This window comes from Bufo gargarizans, chromosome 3 (genome assembly GCF_014858855.1).
Source record: "Bufo gargarizans isolate SCDJY-AF-19 chromosome 3, ASM1485885v1, whole genome shotgun sequence".
In the NCBI taxonomy this organism is placed as follows: domain Eukaryota; kingdom Metazoa; phylum Chordata; class Amphibia; order Anura; family Bufonidae; genus Bufo; species Bufo gargarizans.
The window spans coordinates 203,122,679-203,136,042 of record NC_058082.1 but is presented as its reverse complement, the minus strand read 5'-3'; the positions used below and the strand labels follow the sequence as shown (position 1 = coordinate 203,136,042).

The following is a 13,364-nucleotide window of genomic DNA, read 5'->3' as shown; positions in this document are numbered from 1 at the left end:
CTACAGATCTTCTCATTCCCAGGTCCATCTGCCTGGTTTGCACTATTGGTGTAGCCATCTTGAGCTGGAGGCTCATTTTAATGGAACAAAGACAGGTATGATGCAACTGACAGAACCTACTGACTCCTATTTGTCCTTCAGGACAAACATGACACACTATGATATTCTTAGCATCAAAAAAAAAGCTACAGAAACCTGACATAATTGACCCTAATGGTAGTGGTAATAAATTCTAAGGATTCAAACTGATGACAAAATTATGCCTTAATGGCAAAAACCTTTACAGTTTTAGTATAAGCCATTTGCACAGGAAACAACACAAATGAAAATGTTAACCTAGCTTTAGAGAAGGGGGCCATTCCATTGGGTGGGAGCTGCAGTATTGACCTTATCATTACGAGATAGTGAGGTTTATTCAGATTTTCTTTTACTACTGTTATATTTTACTGTTATTTTGTCACTAATATTTAAAAAAGAAAATAATCATTTTGCTCAGCCTACTATTGTATTAACTACTTTTGACTATTTTTTTTTTTTAGCAAATTCATTAGAAATATTATTAGAAATTTCTATAATACATGGTACCTTCACCTTAAAGAGGACCTGGTACCTCTCCTGACATGCCTGTTTTAATAGTTTCATGCATTCTCAATGTAATAACAATCCTGGAGCATCTATTTCTATGTCTTTAGAAGTAATAAATATAATACTTTGCGGCGGGTCCCATTCATTTTAATGGCAGGAGAACCTGAAAAACCTTCAGCTCATATTTGCAGCCAAGAAATAATTACTAGAAGTGCACAAATAGTCCCACAACATGGACAGTGACATACCAGATGTATTATTCTAATTTGCGATCTACATTTATTATTTTTTTCAATGCGAAATATCGGCAATATAATTTCCTCGTACGCGCATGCGCACACCAGTTATAATTATTTTTTTCAATACCATTTGTCACTGTGTGTAGCAGAGGGAACGCAGCAAAACCGCAAACAAATGCTTCTGTACCCAAATGCACTATATAGAAAGTATATTATTGGTATATAACACCCCGTTTCTATCAGTTTTTTGGGGGGGCGACTGGTATATCACACCAGTTATAATTATTTTTTCGAATTGCGTTTTTCACTCTGTGTAGCTGCAGTATCGCTGCAGAACCGCTCACCACTGCTGCACAATACAAATCCACTATAATATGCTTTCTATGTTAGAAAATATATTATAAGTGTATTACACCCCTCTGTACTGCACACCTATCAATAGTACACCTATATCAGTCCTTAAAAGGACTTTTGTGGACCTATTTGATAGCGTTTTTGTCCCTAACAGCCTGTCCCTGCTCCACACAGCAACCTTTTCCTACACTGACAAAAGACTGAATGTAAAATGGCGGCTAGATCAGGTCTATTTATAAGGTAGGGGGTATGTCCATGTGCTGAAACTTTTCAATTGGCTGTCCTGTACCACCTGATGGATGTGTCATGGGTCAAAGTTCTTCACAATGTAAAAGAATATGGCGGCGCGAATATCGCCATATGTTCGCATGTTAGATGAATCACGAACGAGCAAAGTTCGCTGCAAACCGACCGCCGGGTGAACCGCAAGGCCATCACTAGTTATAAATGACTTACTAGCAGTTTTCAGTAAGGGGTGGTAACCAGCTGGGGGTGTGTACCTGCACAGTGTGAAAATGGGGCTACTGATTGGATAAAGTGAGTCTGTGCAGGGACACCCCCCCAACTTGTTACCTCCCCTATGTACCCTTAATGCAGACTGCTAGCAATTCATTTCATCCTTCTAGTAGAAATAATAAAGGAATGGCACAACATAGAGACATAAGAATAGATGCTCCAGAATTGTTATTACATGGGGATTGCATTAAGCTATTAAAACATGCATGTCAGGAGCGGTGACAGGTCCTCTTTAACCTTCAAGGCTCAAAGGAAAATAAAACGTGTTTTACCCATAATGTCAAAAAGTTTCTGCCATGGGTTCCAGGTGAGCTGGGGAGTAGTGCATGACCTGTGGCCACATGCAGGAGAATGGAAGTCTATTGGATTGGTCCTTGTTTCATACCCCAGAAATTAGTTAATGAGTTAGATGCTTATGTCTCTCTCCATAGTTTATGGTAGTTGTGAAATGTTAAGTGATTTCCACAATGCCCATCATCTATGATGGAGAGCTACGTGCATGCCTGGTCTTCTACTGTGTGGCATACTAATTGGGAGCAAAGGGATCCCCATCATCCTAATTGGTCAGTATCCTGGAAGTGAAACATTCACTTATCACAAATTTATGGCATATACTTTTGAATTTGATACGCCATAACTGCCTCAGATGGTAATGCCCTTTTAGGTTTTAGACAAGGGCTACATGGTAACATGAGCCATGCTGTATAAAGATTGTGACATTACACTGCATGGAGTAGCGATGTGACTTACTGTGACATGACCACTGCAAAAATCCAACAATGTTGGGTTTTCGATCACAAGTTGCAAGCGACTTTGCCATTATAGACTAATAACAGACAACAAAACAAGCTGTGTAAGACTATGATTTGCTTGCAACCTTTCCTCAATTCAAGTTTTATTTTTAACAGCAAAATCCCAGCTCCAAAATAGTTGTGCAAAATTTTTGGCAACTTTTCTGAGGCTTACAGTTGCGTGATCCATGTTGCCATGCCAGCCTAATTATTTGGACCTCGGACCAGAAAAAGTTGTGCACCCCTATTCTAAAGATGTAAGGTACCCATACACTTTCAATAGCTCTTGGTCAGGTTTAATCTAATCGGTATGAGAACACATTGGCTAAAATAAATGTGTGTATTTTAATGCAAATAAAAAAATATATAATTTACCCGGTTGCTTTCAAATTTGGAGCGATCATTATTTGCCTTGGCTGTTTTCTCTGCAAGTTTCTTTTGCATTTGTGGGCCCCTTCCAAAAAATATGTAGTTGACAAAGGCATACTCAAGCAAGGCCAAAAACACAAATACAAAGCATCCCATTAAATACATGTCAATGGCTTTAACATAAGGAATTTTAGGCAATGTCTCACGAAGATGGGTGTTGATAGTTGTCATAGTCAGTACAGTAGTTATACCTGAAAAATAAATTTTTTGAATTATTATCATAGTTAAAATATATAAAATAAAGATGGAAACATGAAAATAAAGAAAAGAGTAAAATAATGAAAAATAACAGACCTTTTTAGACCTCACTCACATGAACAAATACCAGATTTAGATAGTATTATATAACCTCATGAGATACCTACACATGGTACTGATTTTACTGCTTTCTTGTGACATGCTTTAAAGCATGTTGTATTATATAAATTTTGTTTCTCAGAATCATTGCTTCCAGGGGAAAATATGATACCTCACAGAGGCATCCGTACTACAAGCCCACAGTACACTCCATGCACTCTTATGTGTCTATGTACTTTTCACATGAACTATTTTGTTACTAAATCCTGACAGAGATGCAGTTGTTGCAAAAAATATCTATTATTTTTAATAGACAAGAATACTAAATTTGCAGGCAGCACATTGAGACAATATGTAAGAAGGGGTGCCAGCGGCTGAAGAGGCGATCCACCGCCCAAATAGCAAATAGAAAAACGAACTCCACGACACTTCCCAAAAAGTGTGTGTTTATTCACCAAATAGATTGAGGAAGGTCCCATTGAGAGGAATGAAAGGTTTCTATTTGGTGAATAAACACACACTTTTGGGGAAGTGCCGTGGAATTAGTTTTTTCTATTCTTTTTTAATAGTTTTAATATTAGTTCAGTGAGAGGTATTTCTCGCAGTCCTACAGAGAATAAATGGAGTGGTAAGGTGCATGCTTAACCAGCCACTCCATTCATTTCGAGGTATGGGGCCTCCAATTTCATAAACAGCAGGGGTCTCAGTGATCAGATTTAATAGTTAACCTAACTGGTATACTCCTTTAATCATGACTAAAAATAGATTGATAGTTAAAGAGTTATTCTCATCTAAGACGTTTATTGCTATTTTTAAATCCAGATGAAATCGCTAATAAAAATGAAACTTATTGGTGGGTGCTAATCAGATTTTTTACTTTAAATCTGTGTCTTTTATTGCTCCTTGCTCACTGATGCTGAATGACTTGTGGGCAGTACTTATCCTGGTAACTTGCATGTTAAGCAAGCAGTGCTACAAAAACTCTAATAACGACTTGGCAGCTACATGCTGTGCGCAGTGCTACAAAAACAGTGCCATTGCTTCTGCGCATGCTCGGGAGCCATCCTATAATCTTCAACAGAGCTGCTATGAAGTGCCCTCAGGCACAAGCTCTCCTGAGATCCTGGCTATCAAGTTTTCACCATCATTCTGCACCCAGTACCCCATAAATAGAAAGTCAAAACAGAATGTTTAAATTCTTTGCTAATTTATTGAAGGGAAAAAACTAAAATATTGCACTGACATAAGTATTCAAACCCTTTACTCAGTACTTAGTTGAAGCACCTTTGGCAGCAATTACATCCTCCAGTCTTTTTGGGTATGATGCCAAAAGGACACCTGGATTTGGGGATTTTCTGCCATTCTTTTCTGCAGATCCTATGAAGCTCTGTGAGGATAGATAGGAATTGGCGACCATCAATGAACAGGTCTCTCCAGAGATGTTTGATTGGGGTCACATTAAGGCTTTGGCTGGGCCACTCATGGACATTCACATGGTTGTCTCCAGTGTTTTCTTGTCTGTTTGCTTAGGGTTGTTGTCTTGTTGGAAGGTAAACCTTTGGCCAAGCCTGAGGTCCAGAAGACTCTGTATCAGATTTTCATTAAGAATATGTTTGTACTTTTCTCCATGCAGCTTTCCCTTAACTCTGACCATTCAACCTTGTCATAAATATACACCTATTAGGGATCATTTATTAAGACTAGAGTTTTAGACTCTAGTCTTAATACCTGCGCTGCGCTAGTGGTGGATCCGCCAAAGTTATGTGGAGGCAACGGGGTCTGGACCTGACTGCAGTTCGTCATTGTAACCGACTTAAGTGGGCAAATGCTCACATTCGATGGTGTCAGGTGCATTCGAGAGGCATTCTGTCTACCGATGAGGCCCGGTTTTCATTGTTCAGGGCAGATGACAGACAGGGTGTGTGGCGTCTTGTGTGTGAGCGGTTTGCTGAAGTCAACATTGAGGATCAATTGGCCCATGGTGGCGGTGGGGTTATGGTATGGGCAGGTGTATGTTATGGACAATGAACACTGGTGCATTTTATTGATGGCATTTTAAATGGGATGGATTATCTCGGCAAAGGAGAAGTGCTCACTAACACAGATTTAGACAGATTTGTGAACAACATTTGAGAGTAATGGGTCTTTTGTGTATGTAGAAAATGTTTCAGATCTTTGAGTTCAGCTAAAGCAAAATGGGAGCAAAACCGAAAGTGTTGCATTTATATTTTAGCTCAGTGCATAAATTACATGACTGGTGTGACAGTTAACAAAACTATTGATAATGAAAGCTCCACTGCAAATAATCTTCGTTTTCTATGCATACATTACAATGAGAACCACTGCACTTTAAAACTTTCTGGCTGAGGCTACTTTCACACTAGCATTTTTTTCGTATCCGTCATGGATCTGCAAAAACACTTCTGTTACAATAATACAACCGCATGCATCCGTCATGAATGGATCCGGTTGTATTATGTCTTATATAGCCAAGACAGATCTGTCATGAAAGTCAATGGGGGACAGATCCATTTTCTATTGTGTCAGAGAAAACAGATCCATCCCCATTGACTTACATTGTGTGTCAGGATGGATCAGTCTCGCTCCGCATCCCAGGAAGGACATAAAAACGCTGTAGGCAGGGTTTTGGTGTCCGCCTCCAGAGCAGAATGGTGATTGAATGGAGGCAAACTGATGCATTCTGAGTGGATCCTTTTCCATTCAGAATGCATTAGGGCAAAACAAATCCATTTTGGACCGCTTGTAAGAGCCCATGACGAATCTCACAAACTGAAAGCCAAAACGCTAATATGAAAGTAGCCTAATGCAGATTTTTTTTTTTTTTACTTTCAGCCATGCAGAACAGACCAGGAAACAACATGTCAACCAGTGTTTTGCTTCATTTGGCAACCACTTTGACATTCATTGCAATGATCTTAAAAATATTATGTTTATACAATATGCAGTAGGAAATGTTTAAAAAAAAATCAAAAATATTTTTGATTTCATTAAAATTGCTGCTATATGCAGCTATATTTGCTGTCTGCAACATCCAATTTTAGTAACCTACTGATGGCTGACTGCTGGAGGTAGAAGTGGTGGAGGTAGCAGTGGAAGAGGAGGAGGAGAAGTGGGGGTTGGAGCCAGTAACATAGCTGCTGGCGGAGACCCTGATGGACGTAGGGTCCGCAATCCTGGGCATGGGTAGCACCTGTGCCATCCCAGGGTACGACTCACTCCCGGCCTCCACAACATTCACCCAGTGTGCGGTCAGGGAAATGTAGCATCCCTGGCCACCAGCACTTGTTCATGTGTCCATGGTCAAGTGGACCTTCCCAGTAACTGCATTGGTCAGAGCATGGATGATGTTCTGGGACACATGTTGGTGTAAGGTGGGCAAGGCACACCATGAAAAATAGTGGCGGCTGGGGACTGTGTACTGAGGGGCGGCAGCCGACATCAGGCTGTGGAAGGCCTCAGTCTCCATAAGCCTATATGGTAATATTTCAATGGCCAGTTATTTTGAAAGTTGCACATTTAGTGCTATGGACAGTGGGTGGGTGGGTGGCTGGGTATTTCCGCGTTCAAATGCCTCAGGTAAGGACAATCGGACACTGCGCTGGGACAGTGAAGTGGATGTAGTTGCTGATGGTGCATGCGAAGGCTCAGGTGCAGGGCAAGGGGCATCCAGCACTGCGCCTTCAACAGGGGATTGGCCAGCAGTGCATAACACAGGGGAAGAGGAGGCATTCAGCCCACTGATTAGGGTGCTTGGCTGCCATGTGGTGGATCATGCTGGTGATGGCGAGGTTGCTGGTGTTCGCACCCCGGCTCATTTTGGTACGGCACAGGTTGCAAACTACCACTCTTTTGTCGTCTGCACTTTCTGCAAAAAAGCGCCATACTGCAGAACACCTACCCCTTGGCAAGGGAGATTTACACATGTGAGTGCTCTGTGTAACAGTTGCGGGCCTGTTGGGTGTGGGCCAACTTCTCCCTTTTGCCACAACATGCTTCTTACAGCTTGTTGCGTTGCTGCATTGTCTGTACTGCTTTCCTCGCTCTGCTTTTCACCTTACAAAGTTGGGTCAGTGACCTCATTGTCCACCACCTCCTCTTCCACTCCTCCTGACTTGACCTAACTACAACCTCAGTGATTGACAGCTGTGTCTCAACCTCATCCACCTCGTGAACAAATAATTGACGTTCACCACCCTCATCTTCTTGACTCTGTGATAGGTCAACTGGTTGCGAATCAGGGCACAAGATCTATGGCTCTTCAAGCCTGCTTGACGAGAGGGCCAAATCTAGTGATGGCGATGAAAATAGGTCCTTGGAATGTCCGAGCATGGTATCAACGGTTTGTCCGTCTCCTGACTCTACATGGTGGGAGGAAGGAGGATCAGGGTGAGGATTCTGTGGCCCAGACTCTTTGCTAATGAGACTGGTCTTGGTGAAAGAGAGGGTGGAAGAATTATCTTCTGCCACCCAACCAACCACCCAGTCGCACTGGTCAGACTTGGACAGTGTTGTCCTGAGACACCCAGATAACTGTGAAATGAAACTGGGTATTGTGGATTTTTTTCTTTTTTCCAGTTTCATCGGCAGCTGGCACAGTTTCATCGCTCCCAGGGCCACGGCCTCTGCATGAACAGTCAGCAACACACCCACTTCTCCGTCCCTTAGTGCTCGCCTTCTCATTAAAAGGTTTATTCAATAGATGTTGGACAACCTATTTAAATTTGCCCCCAGCAAAATAATTCTCTGCTGGAATACTGTATATAACGTTTGGGGATTAAACGCACACACAGATATGCCCAAAAGTAGTTAAATGTGTTCCAAATACAAATAATTATCTACTAAAATACTGTATATAACGTTTGTGGATTGAACGCACACACAGATGTGCCCAAAAGTAGTTAAATGTGTTCCAAATACAAATAATTCTCTGCTGGAATACTGAATATAACGTTTGTGAATTGAACGCACACACAAATGTGCCCAAAAGTAGTTAAATGTGTCCCAAATACAAATAATTCCCTGCTGGAATACTGTATATACGGTTGCGGCCTAAACGCACACACAGATGTGCCTAAAACTAGTTAAATTTGTCCCAAATAAAATGTATTCTCTACTGGAATACTGTATATAACGTTTGTGGATTGATTGCACACACAGATGTGCCCAAAACTAGTTAAATTTGTCCAAAATACAAATAATTATCTGCTGGAATACTGTACATATGGTTGCCGCCTAAACACACAAAGATGTGCCCAAAAGTAGTTAAATGTGTCAAAATACTAATAATTCTCTTCTGCAATACTGTATATACGGTTGGGGCCTAAACGCACACACAGATGTGGCCAAAACTAGTTAAATTTGTCCCAAATAAAATGTATTCTCAGCTGGAATACTGTATATAACGTTTGTGGATTGAACGCACACACAGATGTGCCCAAAAGTAGTTAAATGTGTCCTAAATACAAATAATTATCTGCTGAAATACTGTATATAACGTTTTTAGATTGAACGAACACACAGATGTGCCTAAAACTAGTTAAATTTGTCCCAAATAAAATGTATTCTCTGCTGAAATATTGTATATAATGTTTGTGCATTGAACGCACACACAAATGTGCCCAAAAGTAGTTAAATGTGTCCCAAATACAAATAATTCTCTGCTGGAATACTGTATATACGGATGCGGCCTAAACACACACATAGATGTGCCTAAAACTAGTTAAATTTGTCCCAAATAAAATGTATTTTCTACTGGAACAATGTATATAACATTTGTGGATTGAACGCAAAAATTAGTTAAATTTGTCCAAAATAGAAATAATTCTCTGCTGGAATACTGTATATAGAGTGGCAACCTACTTGCACATACAGATGTACCCAAAAGCAGTTAAATGTGCCCCAAATACAAATAATTATTTGCTGGAATACTGTATATATGGTTGCGGCATAAACACGCACACAGATGTGACTAAAAATAGTTAAATGTGTCCCAAATGCAAATAATTCTCTGCTTAAATACTGTATATATAGTGGCAACCTAAACGCACATACAGATGTGCCTAAAAGTAGTTAAATGTGTCCCAAATACAAAAAATTCTCTGCTAAAATACTGTATATAATGTTTGTGGATTGAACACACACACAGATATCCCTAAAACAAGTTAAATTTGTCCCAAATAAAAAAAATTCTCTGCTGGCATACTGTATATAACAGTTGTGGATTAAATGCACACACAGATGTGCCCAAAATTAATTAAATGTGTCCCAAATACAAATAATTCTCTGCTGGAATACTGTATATACGGTTGCGGCCTAAATGCAAACACAGATGTGCCTAAAACTAGTTAAATTTGTCCCAAATAAAATGTATTCTCTACTAGAATACTGTAAATAATGTTTGTGGATTGAACGCACACAGATGTGCCCAAAACGAGTTAAATTTGTCCCGAATTAAACTAATAATTCTCTGCTGGAATACTGTATATATGGTTGCGGCCTAAACACACACACAGATTTGCCCAAAAAGTAGTTAAATGTGTCCCAAATACAATGAATTCTCTGCTGCAATAATGTATATACGGTTGCGGCCTAAACGCACACATATATGTGCCTTAAACTAGTTAAATTTGTCCCAAATAAAATTTATTTTCAACTGGAATACTGTATATAATGTTTGTGGATTGAACGCATACACAAATGTGCCCAAAAGTAGCTAAATGTGTCCCAAATACAAATAATTATCTGCTGGAATACTGTATATACGGTTGCGGCCTAAACGCACACACAGATGTGCCTAAAACTAGTTAAATTTCTCCCAAATAAAATGTATTCTTGTCACGGCTGGCAGAGGGGGAAACCCCCAGCCGTGTGGTGCCAGGAGATGATAGGTTTACCCCTTGGCCGGGACCACAGAGTTAGGGAGCAGGTCACCTCCTATTGCGCCCCTAACGCTGACACTGTCTCCTGTCAGTATGAGCCGACCTTGGTGGTAGGAGGGCTCATACGCCGGAACCTAAAAGTCCCTACGAGCCCTCAAGTCGGCCCTGAACTAGGGGACAGAGTCAGACGCCCTACTCCTTCTAGGCACGGAGGAGCAGGAGTCTCAACGGCCAAGCAACACAGGGGGAACATCAACAGACATATGGAAATGACAGGTAAGTGAGACTAGTCCTGCACTTACCTGCCACAGACACACAAACCTGGAACCCATGAACAAGTGCTGATGTCCACAGCACCATAAAGGACACAGCACACACCAGACATCACACGGGAACCCAGGAAACCATATGCTGCACCAACAAAGAGACCACACAAACATCTTCTGAACACCAAACATGAATATAACTAACGAAGATTTATGAACAGAAGGATGGTCCCCACCAAGCAGATGGAGGAGACAGGAGGCTGCTCAAGCCAGCATGGCTGAGAGCAACCTACTGAACCAAGCCAGGGACAGAGGCTTTATAGGCCAGGTGGCCACACCCACGGTCAGACACACCCAGTGACTCACAGACACACTGGGAAGGGAGTTAACCCTTCCTACACCACAGAAGGGAAAACACACATAAAGGGGAAAGCACACAAACTCACTCACCTGTCTCCGACGGCAACGGCATGCGTGGCAACCGTGTCCTCAAGAACAGCCAACGGGCCGAGACACTTCCACAGCATGCAAACATCACCAGACGTTGCCACGGACAACCGCAGGTGAAGGGAGGAGTCCAAGTGCATACAAACACCACCTCATGCACAACAAACAGACAAAGGGAGTGCACACAAAAACACGTTGTCAAGGGCAACCACACGCATGCCTATTGTCCGCGGCAACCGCACCTGAGGCAACAACGAAGTGCTCCCAGCTGCGGTTGACAACGGAAAACCGCGGGCAACAGCATGCGGCACCCAAGGAGTCACGACCATGACCAAGGGTCGTGACAATTCTCTAATGGAATACTGTATATAACGTTTGTGGATTGAACTCACACACAAATGTGCCCAAAAGTAGTTAAATGTGTCCCAAATACATATAAATCTCTGCTGGAATACTGTATATATGGTTGCGGCCTAAACACACACAGATGTGCCTAAAACTAGTTAAATTTGTCCCAAATAAATGGTATTCTCTGCTGGAATACTATATATAACGTTTGTGGATTGAACGCACACACAAATGTGCCCAAAAGTACTTAAATGTGTCCCAAATACAAAAAAATTCTCTGCTAGAATACTGTATATACGGTTGTGGCCTAAACGCACACACAGATGTGCTTAAAACTAGTTAAATTTGTCCCAAATAAATGGTATTCTCTGCTGGAATACTGTATATAACAGTTGTGTATTGAAAGCACACACAGATGTGTCCAAAAGTAGTTAAATGTGTCCTAAATACAAATAATTCTCTGCTGGAATACTGTATATACAGTTGTGGCTGAAACGCACACACAGATGTGCCTAAAACTAGTTAAATTTGTCCCAAATAAAATGTATTCTCTACTGGAATACTGTATATAACGTTTGTGGATTGACTGCACACACAGATGTTCCCAAAACTAGTTAAATTTGTCCCAAATACAAATAATTAAATAATTATCTGCTGGAATACTGTATATATGGGTGCCGCCTAAAAACACAAAAAGATGTGCCCAAAAGTAGTTAAATGTGTCCCAAATACAAATAATTATCTGCTGCAATACTGTATATACTGTTTGTGGATTGAACGCACACACAAAAAATTATTAGCTGGAATACTGTATATATAGTTGCGGCCTAAACACACACACAGATTTGCCCAAAAGTAGTTAAATGTGTCCCAAATACAATTAATTCTCTGCTGCAATACTGTATATACAGTTGCGGCCTAAACGCACACATATATGTGCCTAAAACTAGTTAAATTTGTCCCCCAAAAAAATTATTCTCAACTGGAATACTGTATATAATGTTTGTGGATTGAACGCATACACAAATGTGCCCAAAAGTAGCTAAATGTGTCAAAATACAAATAATTCTCTGCTGGAATACTGTATATACGGTTGAGGCCTAAACGCACACACAGATGTGCCTAAAACTAGGTAAATTTGTCCCAAATAAAATGTATTCTCTGCTGGAATACTGTATATAACGTTTGTGGATTGAACGCACACACAAATGTGCCCAAAAGTAGCTAAATGTGTCCCAAATACAAATAATTATCTGCTGGAATACTGTATATACGGTTGCGGCCTAAACACACACACAGATGTGCCTAAAACTAGTTACATTTCTCCCAAATAAAATGTATTCTCTAATGGAATACTGTATATAACGTTTGTGGATTGAACTCACACTCAAATGTGCCCAAAAGTTGTTAAATGTGTCCCAAATACAAATAAATCTCTGCTGGAATACTGTATATATGGTTGTGGCCTAAACGCACACACAGATGTGCCTAAAACTAGTTCAATTTGTCCCAAATAAATTGTATTCTCTGCTGGAATACTGTATATAACGTTTGTGGATTGAACGCACACACAAATGTGCCCAAAAGTACGTAAATGTGTCCCAAATACAAATAATTCTCTGCTGGAATACTGTATATACGGTTGTGGCCTAAACGCACACATAGATGTGCCTAAAAATATTTAAATTTGTCCCAAATAAAATGCATTCTCTACTGGAATACTGTATATAACATTTGTGGATTGACTGCAAACACAGATGTGCTCAAAACTAGTTAAGTTTTTTCCAAATACAAATGATTAAATAATTCTCTGCTGGAATACTGTATATACAGTTGTGGCTGAAACGCACACACAGATGTGCCTAAAACTAGTTAAATTTGTCCCAAATAAAATGTATTCTCTACTGGAATACTCTATATGACGTTTGTGGATTGACTGCACACACAGATGTGCCCAAAACTAGTTAAATTTGTCCCAAATACAAATAATTAAATAATTATCTGTTGGAATACTGTATATATGGGTGCCGCCTAAAAACACAAAACGATGTGCCCAAAAGTAGTTAAATGTATCCCAAATACAAATAATTATCTGCTGCAATACTGAATATACAGTTGCGGCCTAAACGCACACATATATGTGCCTAAAACTAGTTAAATTTGTCCCCAAAAAAAAATATTCTCAACTGGAAT

The 13,364-nt window shown here is 40.3% G+C and overlaps 1 protein-coding gene across 2 annotated transcripts in view; it reads right to left on the bottom strand.

Moving 5' to 3' along the window:
- Positions 1 to 13,364, bottom strand: part of GABRB3 (gamma-aminobutyric acid type A receptor subunit beta3) — a 309,205-nt gene that overhangs the window by 21,176 nt on the left and 274,665 nt on the right. For both annotated transcript variants that reach the window (XM_044286240.1, XM_044286241.1), the window contains exon 8: positions 2,861 to 3,105. In XM_044286240.1, the coding sequence (XP_044142175.1) occupies positions 2,861 to 3,105 (245 nt within the window). The remainder of the gene's footprint in view (positions 1 to 2,860; positions 3,106 to 13,364) is intronic.